Consider the following 14578-nt stretch of genomic DNA (forward strand, 5'->3'; position numbering starts at 1 on the left):
CATTAGAAACAGGTGTGTGTGTGTGTGTGTGTGTGTGTGTGTGTGTGTGTGTGTGTGTGTGTGTGTGTGTGTGTGTGTGTGTGTGTGTGTGTGTGTGTCCACTCGCTCTGATACCCTCACCATAGAGGTGGACGGGCTTCAAGGACTATGAGGTTAATAAACCAATGTTTCTCACCTGTTCAGTTGATGAGGATGCCAGTCGATCGTCCTTCCTCTTCTTTGATATTCTTCAGGTTATTTTCTGCCTCGTCCACACTTCTGTAGCACGGACACGCAAATTATTTATCGTCTTTGCCGATAATACATTTAATAAGTGTGTGTGTGTGTGTGTGTGTGTGTGTGTGTGTGTGTGTGTGTGTACCTACGTTAGGAAATCCCTGACGTCTTCCACGGTGAGTTCTGCTGTCGAGTCGAGGGTGAGGTCAGCACAGCTAAGGGGGGAGTCCAGTGGGGTGTCCAGGATTGGCGAGGACAAGCAGCTGGGAGGCTCTTCTGTTTGCCCTGCAAGGGACAAATCCAGAGATTCATCTACGTCCGATAGAGAGTGACTGATTGGTCGCCCCAGAAAACAAATGATTTAAATATGGCGAACAGATTGATATTTATAAAGCACTTTACTGTATTCTGTAGACTTGTAACCACAAGCCACATCTGAACAGCCGGAAACAAACCACCACCACTCTCTCCTCCAGTAACTTGCTCATTATTGTGTGTTGAGCTGGATTTTACTGTTTTCTCCTCATTAGAAATATTTGCATGTGATCAAAACATTTAAACATCTGCGCCCTGCTACACTGTCTGAAGACACTGGAGCTGCTCTGATGTGCCAAAATTGACATTGTCTTGTACAAAGACAGTAAAAATTGCCCCAATGTATCATAATCCAGGATAATGTGTTGGTGCCTGCGTGTAAAGTTCTTAATGACCTAGTCCCAGGTGAAAGGGAAGTAGCTAGCCGGTCGTCACGGCAAAGCTACGAGAGCGTCTCTCAGCATGGGCCCGAAAAAAGTTCTGTCAGCCGAGGAAGGAGACGATATTAAGAAGTCGCTGGAGTTTATGACAGAGGAGATTTCTACTGTCAAACTGCAGCAGAAAGCCATCCTGGACCTGGTCGAGGAAGTTAAGGCTCTCCGCATCCAGAACGCCGAGAAGGATCGGCGGCTGGCGTACCTGGAGAACAGAGTGGCGGATTTGGAGCAGTACACCCGGATGAACGATGTTATCATCACGGGGCTTCGCATCAAACCCCGGTCATACGCCCGGGCGGTCGCCACTGACAATGTAGGAGGGCCAGGAGAGGAAGATGTCAACTCCACGGAGCATCAAGTGGTTACCTTTCTACGGTCCAAAGGTGTGGAAGTGGATTATAACAACATTGAGGCTTGCCACCCTCTACCCCGAAAAAATGACAGTAACAAACCAGCCATCATTGTGAGATTTGCAAACAGAAAACAGAAAACAGCACTGTTAAAACAAGGAAGGAAACTGAAAGGATCCGATGTCTTCATGAACGAACATCTGATAAAAAGAAATGCGGACATTGCCAGGAAAGCACGTTACTTGAAGAAACAGGGAAAAATTCAAAATACATGGACCACCAACTGCAAAGTATTCATTAAACTCAATGGAACACCGGAACAAGCCAAAGTGTTGGTCATCAGAAATATGGAAGAGCTGGACAAATACTGAGGTCAACTTACTCTGGAGGTATGAATGCACATGTGACGTGACACACAACACAACACATGGCACAGTCCAAAAGAACTTCATCTGCATCCGGCAACAATATCAACATGACTCATTGGAATTCTCTTTATGATAATCTGGAACTGAGAACATTTCGATACACAGACCATAATGTTCTAGACTTAGAAAAGGATATAGACCCGGAAAATAATTTCTTCTACAACATCAGCTGTAACTGCTGCTACTTCACTGATGAACAGTTTAAGCACACCATCAACACGGAAAATAAATTATCAATAATCCATTTTAATAGCAGAAGTCTGTATGCCAACTTCAACAATATAAAGGAATATCTAAATGAGTTGACAAATCCATTTGGAATTATTGCCATTTCTGAAACATGGATCAATGCGGAGAAAGGAATGGACTTTGGACTGGAGGGATATGAAGTGAATTTTGTAAATAGAAGGAACAAGAGTGGAGGGGGAGTAGCTGTGTATGTGGATAAAAACCTAAACTACAAGGTGGTAGAAAGTATGACAACTGTAATTGATAATTTACTAGAATGTATAACAATTGAAATTTATAAGGAAAAAGAAAAAAATGTAATAATTAGCTGTATATATAGAACACCTGGCTCTAGTATTCAAGTATTTAATGACTTCATAGAGGAAATATTCTCTAAAACAAATCAAAAAGTTATGTTTATCTGTGGTGATTTTAATATTGACCTGTTGAATCCAAAAAAGCATAAAAAGACCGACGAATTCCTAAACACTATGTACAGTTTGAGTTTACATCCTAAAATAACCAGGCCTAGCAGAATTACACCACATTGTGCCACCTTACTTGACAATATTTTCACTAACAATATGGAAAACAACATTGTGAGCGGAATATTAATTAATGACATCAGTGATCACCTACCAGTTTTTGCAGTTTATGACACTAATTATAAGAAAAATCAGCATGAAGAACAACTGAGATACAGACGTGTAAGGACAGAAGAAACTATGACTGCATTTAAGAACGATCTATTAAATCAGGACTGGGACAAGGTGTACAAAGAAGCTGATATTGATATTGCATATGGCATATTTTTAAGAATATTCATGGAGTTGTACGATAAAAACTGTCCAACAATAAAATACAACAGAAAGCACAAATATTCAGATAGACCATGGCTCACTAAGGGTTTACAAAATGCATGTAAAAAGAAAAATACACTCTATAGGGAATACCTAAAACAAAGAACAAAAGAAGCTGAAAATAAATATAAAAAATACAAAAATAAGTTGACCAATATTATACGTGTATGTAGAAAGGAGTATTATAGTAAAATATTGAACAACAATAAACATAATATGAAAGGAATATGGGATGTTTTAAACGGTATCATTAAAAATAATTCTGGACAACAAAGTTATCCACAATACTTTATCGATAATGGCAATATTATGGAAAACACTGCTGATAAGGTCAACAGCTTTAATCATTATTTTGTAAATATTGGACCAAAACTGGCAGAACAAATTCCTGAGTCACTGCCATCAGTAGAATGTAGTGAAAACCTGATTGATAGGAACCCTAACTCAATGTTCCTCACATCAGTGGAGGAAAAAGAAATAATTGACATTGTACACATGTGTAAATATAAAACATCCACTGATTGTAATGATATTGACATGAAAATCGTCAAGAAGGTCATTGAAGGAATTGTAGGACCTCTAACATATATTTGCAACTTATCATTTCAGACGGGAAAAGTGCCAAACAAAATGAAAATAGCTAAAGTTGTGCCGCTGTATAAAACCGGGGATAGACGCCACTTCACAAATTACAGGCCTGTTTCTTTACTACCACAATTCTCCAAAATCCTAGAAAACCTGTTTAATAAACGATTAGACAAATTCTTAGATAAATATAAATTACTCTCTGACAGTCAATATGGATTCAGATCAAAAAGATCAACATCTCTGGCATTAATCGAATCAATTGAGGAGATTACGAATGCTATAGATCAGAAACAGTATGCAGCTGGAGTATTTCTGGATCTCAAGAAAGCATTCGACACAATCAATCATGACATATTAATTAATAAACTGGAACGGTATGGGATTAGGGGGGTTGTACTGCAATGGGTGAAAAATTATTTAAGTGACCGGAAACAATTTGTGAAGCTGGGTGTCCATTCCTCATCATGCTTGGACATTGCTTGTGGTGTTCCACAAGGCTCTGTACTGGGTCCAAAATTATTTATTATTTATATAAATGATATTTGTAAGGCATCTGATATATTAAAATTAGTATTATTTGCAGATGACACAAATATTTTTTGTTCTGGGGGGAATCTAAAGGAGCTGCTGGATACAATTACTTCAGAAATGTGCAAAATTAAAAAATGGTTTAACAGGAACAAACTATCACTAAATCTAAGTAAAACTAAAATTATCTTATTTGGGAATTCCCTTAGAAATGCACAAGTGCAGATTCATGTAGATGGTGTGGAAATTGAAAGAGTACTTGAACATAAGTTTCTTGGTGTGATTATAGATGATAAATTAAACTGGAAGTCTCATATAAATCATATACATAACAAAATTTCAAGAAGTGTCTCAATCTTGAGTAAAGTAAAACACATTCTGGACCACAAATCACTCCACATTCTCTATTGTTCCCTGATTGCACCGTATTTGAATTACTGTGCAGAGGTTTGGGGCAATACTTACAAATGTTCGCTATCATCAATCTTTATATTACAAAAAAGGGCCATAAGGATAATCCATAAAACTGGTTACAGAGATCATACAAATCCACTATTCTTAAAATCAAAAATTCACAGATCTGGTTCATTTTCTCACAGCACAAATTATATATAAAGCAATAAATAACCTGCTTCCTGACAATATTCTAAAAATGTTTTCTAAAAGGGAACGGGGATACAATTTGAGGGGGGAATTAAATTTAAAACATCCTCGTATCCGTACAACATTAAAAAGTTTTTGCATCTCTGTGTGTGGAGTGAAGCTGTGGAACAGACTAAGTAAAGATATGAAGCAATGTCCAAGCATGGCGCAGTTTAAAAAGCGGTTTAAGGATATGGTTTTTACAGGGTACAGGGAAAAGGTAGAGATTTGATAGGGTGTTCTTGTCTAATATTTTCATGTATATATATATATATATATATATATATATATATATATATATATATATATATATATATATATATATATATATATATATATATATATATATATAAAATTGTAGGTTGTGTATCCTTCAGGTGTTAATGGGGTTATTGAAAATGTGTATATGTGCGTATGTGTGTATATACGTAGGTATGGATAGATAGAAACATATATGTGTATATATTTAAAAAAAAAAAAAAAAAAAAAATTACACATAACATATAATGTAATTACAAGGAGGTATTTCTGTAGTCTATTGATACTAGATAGTGGAAAAGGGGTGGGATTAAATAAGCTTATGCTTCTTCCTGCTCCTTTTTGAACATGGACGTTATTTGGAGTTGTGGTTGCTCGTTTTCCTTTTGTTTGCTTTGTTCATTTGTCTCTTTTAATTCTATTTTTTTTTTTTTATACTTTTTCAACATGTTCAAAATAAAGATTCAATCAATCAATCAAAGGCCTGCTGGTCTCCACAGCAACCACAGTTTCCTGCTGTGGAAGGTGGTTTTGGATAGGAGAGGCGAGTGGGGCATACTGAATGGTTACCGTGGAGACCAGAGGGGGGGGACCCCTGCTAAGGCACGGTCAGGGTTGTAAGAGGTTTACAGAAAGAAGAGAGAGTGATGAAGAGGAAGAATAAGCGAGAGGAGAAAGAAAAAAAAAGGAGAGAAGGGCAGGAGGAAGAAGTGTGTGTGTGTGTGTGTGTGTGTGTGTGTGTGTGTGTGTGTGTGTGTGTGTGTGTGTGTGTGTGTGTGTGTGTGTGTGTGTGTGTGTGTGTGTCCAGACCTACCCTCAGCCTGACCCATCTGGTTCTTGTGGGTTCCGTTGGCCTGAGGCTGCACTGTCATACCATCGCTGTGGACACACACACACACAAGCATGCACCATTTACTTTGGCAGTCGATGGAATAATACAGCAATAACAATAAAATGATCATTTCTTTGGTTTCACATGAGAAATCATAATGAACAGTCACAGCTTAGTGGTTTTCAGTGCGGTGTCCAGAGACCTCCCAGGGACTTACACTGGTCCTGGGAAATGTTGCAAATCAGTAACAATGACACTGAATTTTTTAATTTTTTTTATTATTTATGATATATTTATTAGCACGTATATTCTGATAAAAAATTAATCCATATAGCCAACCCTAGTTTAACTGGATCCTCAGATCTAGAACCAAATTTCAGCAAAGAAGGATCTGCTTCCCTTTCGCCTTTTCATAACACACCCGTTAAAGTTTTGAACACACTCGCTCATAATCACAGAGTAAAAGCAGCCTGAGATTTAATGATGCTTACAATCGGAGTGTGTGTGTGTGTTACCTGGTGGGTGTGGGCTCTAATGGTCGGTCGAGCTGAACGAAGCAGAGCGGTTCAGTGAGGACCTTGGCGGAGAGAGAGAACCTCTCGTATTCTGAAGGAGAGATCAGGTAAAACCCTGCAGAGGAGAACAATTTTTTTATATTAGTGAGTGAAACCATCCTTTTAGTCATACGCTGACCTTTCTGAACATACATAGCTTTCATTTTATGTTGCCTCCACATTTAATTTAATTTTTTCCTGCACTACCTCATGTGTGTGTATATCAGAGACAAGGAGGCGAATGTTATCGTGATGAAAATCTAAAAGCAAAAAATAATAATGAAAGAAATCCCACTCTGCTCTTTAGGTGTCTTGAAATAACTTCTTTCACTTTAAATTCAAGCATATTCTTCTCACCCTGTCCATTCCTGGTAAAGACACATGATGCAATGCCACTGATGTCTTCCTTACGGATGCAGTCATAACGCACCTGAGGACACATAAAACACAGTTATGACTCACAAAAACACATTTGAAAGCACACGCTGCTGTCAAGCTCTTGATCAAACCCTGAGGCTGCACCTGTGGTCGGAGGGCAGGAATACTAAAGAGGTGCATGTCCCCGAGGTTGGTCAGACAGACGAGTGTGTGTTCGCTGTAATCCTCCTGAGCTGTGGAGCTGAAGACCACCATGGCAACCTTCCTCACCCGACAGCCTTCATGTGCAGTCAGCTTAAACTTAGTCTTAGCGCTGACTTTGGGAAGAGAGAACACCTGGAATTAAGCAGAGGAGGAAGAAAGGTACGATTTAAAACAATATACAAGTAACAGACCACGTTTTAAGCCCAGATCCATTACAAACTTAAAAAAAATGACGATAAAAATGTAAATACAGACTTTGTGATGTTGTTTCCAGACGATACCTTGAGCTGCTCCTCCGAAGCGATCAGGACAGAGTGAGCGTTGGTCATATCAGGCGCGATGGCGAGGTCTTGAGAGGCTTCGTACGGGTCTGGTAAAGGTTTCCCCCGACCGTCCAGCACGCAGATCGACACCACAGGCGCTCTGTGCATCAGCTGAATCTCTTTACCCAGCACTGCCTCCACGCACACACTGCTCTCACTCGCACCGCCACGCTCACACACTCGCCCCGAACCCACACCGGGCACCTCCAGAGCGTAGGCGTACACACTGCCCGAGTTGGTGCCTGCCCATAGCGTGGGGCCGTGGTGTGTACCTAAGTAAGACCGAGCGTGTTGTTAGCGCGGCACAAACGATAAACGACAACCTTCCTTAGCTCAATCCTGACATTTTCTCCAACAAACAAATGCAGTTCAAACAGTTTAAGAAAAAGTGAATGAAGTAAAGACAGAGTGGAAATATGTTGAAAAGTAAGTAAACGCACCATCACGTAGAAATGTGTCTGCAAAGCAGACACACCGGACCACTCCAGAGAGCGAGTCATCTGCTGACCGCGGCTCTATCCGCCTCTGCACCGGAGCTACTTCCTCCTGCTCCGCTAGAGCAGCATTTGCCTCTTGAACCTATACACACATACAATACATAGTATAAATAGTATAGACAGTGTTCTTTTTGGACAGTTTACTCTCAGACACACAGTCTCTCACCTTGCTGGTGGGCGTAGTGATGGTGCGTTTCTTTCCTGAAACCCTGCTTTTGCGGATGCGTCTGAAGCTCTGTCGTAGGGACTTCTTCAAGGACTTGACTCTTGACAGGGGACCCTCCATTGCTAAGGAGTCATTAGGGTGTAAGGTACACCTAGGAGAGCATAAAGAGCACCAGAATGAATGTAAAGACAGCGGGAAAATGGGTTAAGCAGGGACTAAGTAGATCTTCATTATGCCAAAAATACTCAGGCTTTGCCCGATAACCAAAGAATACAAATCACATGACTGTGTGCGCCTAACCTTGCCAGCACAGCATTTCGTCTGTGGTAGTCAAAAAGGCCAAAACCATGACTCGTCCCAAAGGCGATCAGGTTCCACTCGGCATGCAGTGCCACTGCCGTCACAGAGGCCGGGGGCAAGCACTGCACCACCACCAGCGGCTGAAAGCCCGGGGGGAAAGGTGCGGGTTTAGAGCGCGGTTCCAGCCTGTCGTGGCCCTTCCAGGTGAAGCCCTCCCTGTCGTACAGCAGATCAACCACTGACACGTCGACCAAGTGGTCCGAACGCTCATCACTCAGACCCAGCACGATCACCTAGAAACAGTAAAGAAACACCGTGGCTCATTTTGGGTTTTTTTTTTTCCAAGCAATTCAGTTTTGTTTACATATCCCCAATTCACAATAATAAAAAGAAATAAACCAACAATCACACAAGGCCCTATAAGCAAACACTTGGAAAATGACTAAAATTAGATTTCAGTTTTTCTATGATATAATTAATGAAACAAACTTACTTAATGTTGGTTTTATTTTTTTTAATAACTTGTGACAGTGTGTTTTTGATCTTCACCTGTCCGGCGGTTCCGGCCACCACCAGCTTGTTGCTGTACTTGCACAGACTTATCTTCTGGATGCCAAGCCTGGGGTCGTCACTGTAGGGGTCAAAACAGCCCACCTAAACACACACACATTGGATTTAATTCATTTGAATATAAAACCACTTTCTTGTAAGTTGTTAACATTAAACCATTTTGAATACTGTGCCTTTCTAGATGATCAAAGCAAAACTGAACTATGCAGTGAGTGACACTAAGCCACGCAAAGTTACACTGAAGATTACTTCCCACACACTTCAAGTTCATCATAAATATCCCCAGAGGTGTGGACTCGAGTCACATGACTTGGACTCGAGTCAGACTCGAGTCATTAATTTTATGACTTTAGACTTGACTTGAAAAAATGTTCTAAGACTTGTGACTTGACTTGGACTTTTACACCAATGACCTGGGACTTGAATTGGACTTGAACCGGTTTACTTGAAAAGACTTGATATTTTACCCCAAATATAAAATTTAACACGCATATTATATAGAGATTGAAAATGTGACGTCATTCACGGGTAGAACCGCAAAGGATTCTGGGAACTCGTGGCAAGCGGTACTAGCGCACGCAGGCTTTCAATTAAAATCAGTTATACAGCGATAAAAAGAAACACAAAAATGTCAAGAAGCTTTTGTATTATTAACTGCAATAGCCGGTCGCATGACAGCCACGGGAAGCCGACGAGTAAAGAGATCGGTTGTTATCGGATTACAACGTTGAAGAGAAATTGTTCGAGCCATGTTTCCGAAGTAACAAAGACGCGACGGATGGCCTGGATTGCAGCCATTCAAAGATCAAATATAACGTCCCAGAACACTCCAGCTCACAGGTTAGTCTGCTCCAAGCATTTACACGAAGGTCAGTGTTTTTTAGTAGTTAATACGTCATTTTCATAACATAATTGGTGATATAGGTTACAAGCAAGTCTGGCGCTGAACAGAAATTGTCGCGCTATGCTCCTTTATTTATTGTGCATAAATAGTGAATTGTCCTGACACAATATTGCGTTTCGCTTCTGTTATTATGGTACATTGACAAAAACATATGCTTTTATTCACAGGATAAAACAGGTTTTTTGTATCACTAATTGCCCAGTACGATTACAGCATACAATATTATTGTCACTGCTACATTTCTGTGATGCTACCAGAAATTATTTCCACTACTAATTAATTACCGTTGAGCTCAAAGGTCCTATTAATAAACGGTTAAGGAATGTGTATTTATGATGACGATTTGTGAGACTGGTAAACTTATGATACGTACGATGGTCTTTCGTTCGACACGGTGCATTTCAAGGTCCTGCACCCATCTGTCGGTAAACTGTACCTGGGCTTGTTGCAGTGACCGGAAGTTACTAAACTTCATGAGTGTGTGCACTCACTCCAAGAACCGTATAATTATAAATATGCATATAAATATGCTAAGATGAGATAGCTGACTTCATCTAAATAGCAAATGTTGTCCAGGCTATGTTGGTGATACAGTTTTTTTTTAATGTGTATGATATTTTTGTCATGCGATTTTAAAGCCAGTCCTACAAGCGCATCCAAGAATAACATGCAGCTTATCTCAGAACTGTCGGTGAAAATTATTCTTGGAGCTAGGTTTAATTGAGCTGCATTTTAAAGAGGTGCAATTTCACAATTTGTGTATATTTTCTAAGTTCACTATTTTGTCATGTGTTGAGAAAAACACAGATTTTAAAATTACATGGTCTAATATTTACATTTAGCATAACTGCAACATTATTTTTTCGTTTGTTTTTTTTTTAAAGACTCGAAAGGACTTGAAATTCAAAGTTTCAGACTTGTGACTTGACTTGGACTTTTACACCAGTGACTTGAGACTCGACTCTGACTTGCCTGACATTACTTGAGACTTGACTTGAGACTTGAGGATAAAGACTTGAGACTTACTTGAGACTTGCAAAACAATGACTTGGTCCCACCTCTGAATATCCCCATGGAAAAGTGCTAGGTAGTGAGCTGCAAATCAGTTAATGAAATGTACCTATGTCAGAAATTATCTTATAAACTCTACCTGACTTCACAAGCAGACCTTTTTTGGAAACTTGTAAAAACTGCATCATCAGTGTAAAACATTTTGTCTTAATGGCCCAATTACAAATTTAGTTTAATGCCAAAATGCCCTCCTGATGGTTTCCTCCTCCTTTAAAGGCCTCTCTCCTCTTACTATCAACCAAATGCCAGGACAGTCCCTACTTTACCCTGACAGTCTCTGCAAATGCGCATTAATCTGTCCGTCACACACGCACACAGTAGGAATCCCTCTCACATTGGAGTTTTGTCTTAGCAAAACAAGGAGTAAGAGAAGCTTGTCACACACACACAGCAGAAAGAGTGGGATGATGGGTCTGGTTTTCATTACAGAGGAGAAAAAAGGGAAAGGCTCTTCATCCCATATGAGGGCCACATTCCTGAACATGCAGCTCTGTTACCACAGGATACACGAGGAGATGTGTTTGTAAGGCAGTTAAAGAGCGAAGAGGAAGAAAAGAAGTGAGCAGAAGGAACTTGCCATTCTGTCTATCAGCATGTACAAATACTTCATCTATTTTCTACTGGTGTGATGCCTCTATTTTTTTTCTCCATTCATATCAAATCCCAGATATAATGTGCTCTTATCCTGATCACATGCCCGAGCACTGAGAAACATTTCTGACTGTAGAAACCGTTTCTTTAAAATCTCCCGTCTCCGTTTCCTGACTAATGAAGCCAAACAGCTCAGCTAGATTCCCCTTGACACAAAATTCTGCCTCCAGACTGTGAATCACTTCATTTGAATGTATTTCTGCACAGAAAACTGTCCATTAAACCAGAAACAGACTGCGGTTTACGCTGGAGTCGAGTTTTAATAAGAGGAACAATGGGGTGGGTCAGTCTCAAATCCAAACACATGAAAACAATCAGAAAATTAGGGCCACAGATGCAGCATTACAGGGCTGCATGTGTGCGAAAGACAGATTGCTTTTATTCCCTCAGCTTGTAAAACCAGACCCTGTGTCTGAACTCTGAGGAGAGACTTATATTTATGTCCATTTCACCTCCTTTCGTGAAAAGCCTCATTGCTTCTCACCTTCCTGAACGGAGGCCATTCTTCCTCCTCTTGCTGCATATCGGGGTCGTTGCTGGGGTCCTGCGGGTCATCGCTAGGGTCGCAGTCGGTGTGGAAGACGTTGGCTGTGCTGAGTTTGTACAGCGGAGTGAGGGCGACACCCGAAGCATCCCAGAATCGCACCGTGCCATCCTCATGGCTGTAATCACAACAGATTTAAAATAAATAACAATCACAGAAAATTCAACAACTGCTCCCTTTAACAGCCATCTATAACAGCTAGTGACCAGTTTAAACTATTAGTCTATTATGTCCAGCTAGTCAGGTGCCATGTTCAAAGTGATGTTGGTGCATCAAGACAGCAATAAAAAGGCAATAAGATAGCAGATTCACCTGATTCCATCAGTTTATGACTGAATGGGATCACGTGATAATGTGGCGATTGACTGGGAAAAACTGGCATAGAAATGACTACATAAGTTGCCGTGTTCATACAGAGACAATCAAATCATGGGTCAGTCACACTGCAGTAAAAATTAGATGGCAACCTCATTATCACTAGTGAAAAAAATAAAATAAAATAAAAAAATAAAAATCAGTGTCTGCTCAATGACTGAATTTGTTCCACTTTTACTGGCTGGATACGTAGTTGCTAGTTTTCAGGTTGCCTGCTATGGCAGTTGAAGCACTCGTGGTCTGACGTGAATCGATTGGAATCACTCTCAGACTGACTGGCAAAAGTTTGCAAATAATCACCATCTAATTTATAAATGCAGACAGACTGTCAACACATTGCAATCAGTCAGAGAAAATCCTCCACACGTAGTGGTACAGTTGTTGCAGAATAACACAAGCACTCAGTAACTTGCTTTTATATATGAAAATAACCAAAATACAACCAGCTGGCAACTGGCTGAGTCGAGTACCCTGCAGCAAAGCAGCGCAGCCCAGACGAGTTGCGCTCATTAATGCACAATCAAATTGATCGCAACATGTTGGCAATCCTTCCGTGCTTGTAAATTGGTCAGCATTTATTTGATTGCCTTCACCGAACTGTATGAGAGTGACTGCAGTCAGTCCCAGTCAGAGCATGATGGTTTGCAGACATGTTATTTCTCAACGACCTGTGCAACCACATTGCAATCCAAAAAAGTTACCCAGAGGTTGAGAGTGTTGCAAGCTCAACCTCTGCATGACCAGCTGGTCACTATGCTAAACAAACTTGTAAGTAATAATTTCCTTTTTAATTCTGAATTTTAGGTCGCTATATAAAATGTTTAATAGATACACTAACCAATTTATCCACTACCCACTTCAACAGTTATTTATACTCTTAGCTAGCTATTCAAACCTGTCACTTTCTGACCATCAAGTTTTTAAAATCATATAAGTGTTTATCTGCTGCAATCCATTGCTTTTAGTTAACTCATCTTTGGTGATGGAAACAAGTTCCTGTACTTTAAACAATGGAGAGAAACACAAAGGACAAAGAAAGAGAAAAACAAGGATAACGTCAGTCAGTTTGTTGCTAACAAAACTAACAGCGGCATCAAAATTCTCCTCCTGCTTTCACGCTATTCTCAGTTTTCAAATTGTCTTTAAACCACTTCTATTACATAACTCTTTTTATTGCACTTTAGGCCAATGCAAGCTCTGTCAAGTGTGCGGTTGGCAACACCAACAGTTTCACGGGATTTCCCCTTCACCATTTTTTTGAATGCAGGATATCCTTTCTTCACGCTGCTTTTAGTGACCTAATCTTACTAGAAAGCATCAGATTTACGTTATGGGAAAAAACAAGAGACCTGAATTCATTTGCAGGGTAGACATGTGCAAAGAGTGTATGTGTGTGTGCGTGTGTGTGTGTGTGTAAATACCCTGTCAATAGCAGTTCTTGTTGTTTAGGTGGAGGTGCCAGATTTTTCCCCCCACATATCGGCCAGCTCTGTACACACAAACAATAAATAAATAATCATTCTGAACCAAGCTAGGACTCATCATTTTTCACATCAACATATTTTCTCATGAACTCGTCTTAAAAGTTAGAGCAGAAAAATGTACCATAGAGATTCACACTCTCATAAAGGATCTGCCAATCTGATTTGGCCTCACATAGACAAACAAAGAGCCATGATGAAGAGCGTAACAGCTGTGTGTCCGTGTGTGTTGCTAATCTCCCACTGATCGCACAACCGATCTAAGCCACAGAGCTTTTGAAAAGCCTTTAACTGTCTACACCTGCTCTTAAAGCTCACACACTACCAGTGGCTCATGGTTACATTCCTGATTGTTTCCTCTTCTCATTGCTGGGCTGAGAGCCTGTGACTTATTACTTCCATTTACATGCAAATAGCCTCCTCTGATCAATTTACAACTGTTCTTGCCTTTGAGATTTGAAACAAGCAATTTTAATATAAATCCAAGTAAAACGTCAGCTGATGGGTCAGACTTTGTCTAAGGTGTTTTCAGGTTAAGCCTCTTATGAGGATCTCGGATTTCCTGCGACTGAATATCCCGTACTGCCATGTATAAACCAATTTGCTAAATAATCCTGTCATTCACAGTGCCAATGAGCTTCTTACCCTGTGTGTGTGCTGCCGGCTTTGCTGTGCTTTGCCAGCGTTGACCAGCCTCTCCCAGAGTTTAGGAGGGACGCTGGAGATGTGGCAGGAGCAGGTGATGGCTGACGAGTGAAGAGGAGCAAGATAGGGAGTGGGCATAGAGGGCCATCCGGGGGTCTGGAGGTCAATTACAACCAGTTCTTCTTCTAGTAACACCACTACAGCAGATGGCTCATCAAACTCTATAAGAAGAA

The 14578-nt window shown here is 40.4% G+C and overlaps 1 protein-coding gene across 2 annotated transcripts in view; it reads right to left on the reverse strand.

The window, feature by feature from the left end:
- llgl1 (LLGL scribble cell polarity complex component 1) overlaps positions 1–14578 on the reverse strand; it is a 42350-nt gene that overhangs the window by 2820 nt on the left and 24952 nt on the right. The window contains exons 10-23 of one of the 2 annotated variants that reach the window (XM_080906509.1): positions 14346–14566; positions 13641–13708; positions 11785–11962; positions 8654–8758; positions 8105–8397; positions 7805–7955; positions 7582–7720; positions 7100–7413; positions 6759–6950; positions 6594–6666; positions 6198–6312; positions 5665–5729; positions 366–501; positions 176–255 (exon numbers count right to left, since the gene is read on the reverse strand). In XM_080906509.1, the coding sequence (XP_080762635.1) occupies positions 180–255; positions 366–501; positions 5665–5729; positions 6198–6312; positions 6594–6666; positions 6759–6950; positions 7100–7413; positions 7582–7720; positions 7805–7955; positions 8105–8397; positions 8654–8758; positions 11785–11962; positions 13641–13708; positions 14346–14566 (2126 nt within the window). In that variant the 3' untranslated portion in view covers positions 176–179. Of the gene's footprint in view, positions 1–175; positions 259–365; positions 502–5664; positions 5730–6197; positions 6313–6593; positions 6667–6758; positions 6951–7099; positions 7414–7581; positions 7721–7804; positions 7956–8104; positions 8398–8653; positions 8759–11784; positions 11963–13640; positions 13709–14345; positions 14567–14578 lie in introns of both variants that reach the window. The other variant, XM_080906508.1, reaches the window with a different exon arrangement.

The sequence above is a fragment of the Rhamphochromis sp. 'chilingali' genome (genome assembly GCF_963969265.1).
Source record: "Rhamphochromis sp. 'chilingali' genome assembly, chromosome: 15".
Lineage (NCBI taxonomy): Eukaryota > Metazoa > Chordata > Actinopteri > Cichliformes > Cichlidae > Rhamphochromis > Rhamphochromis sp. 'chilingali'.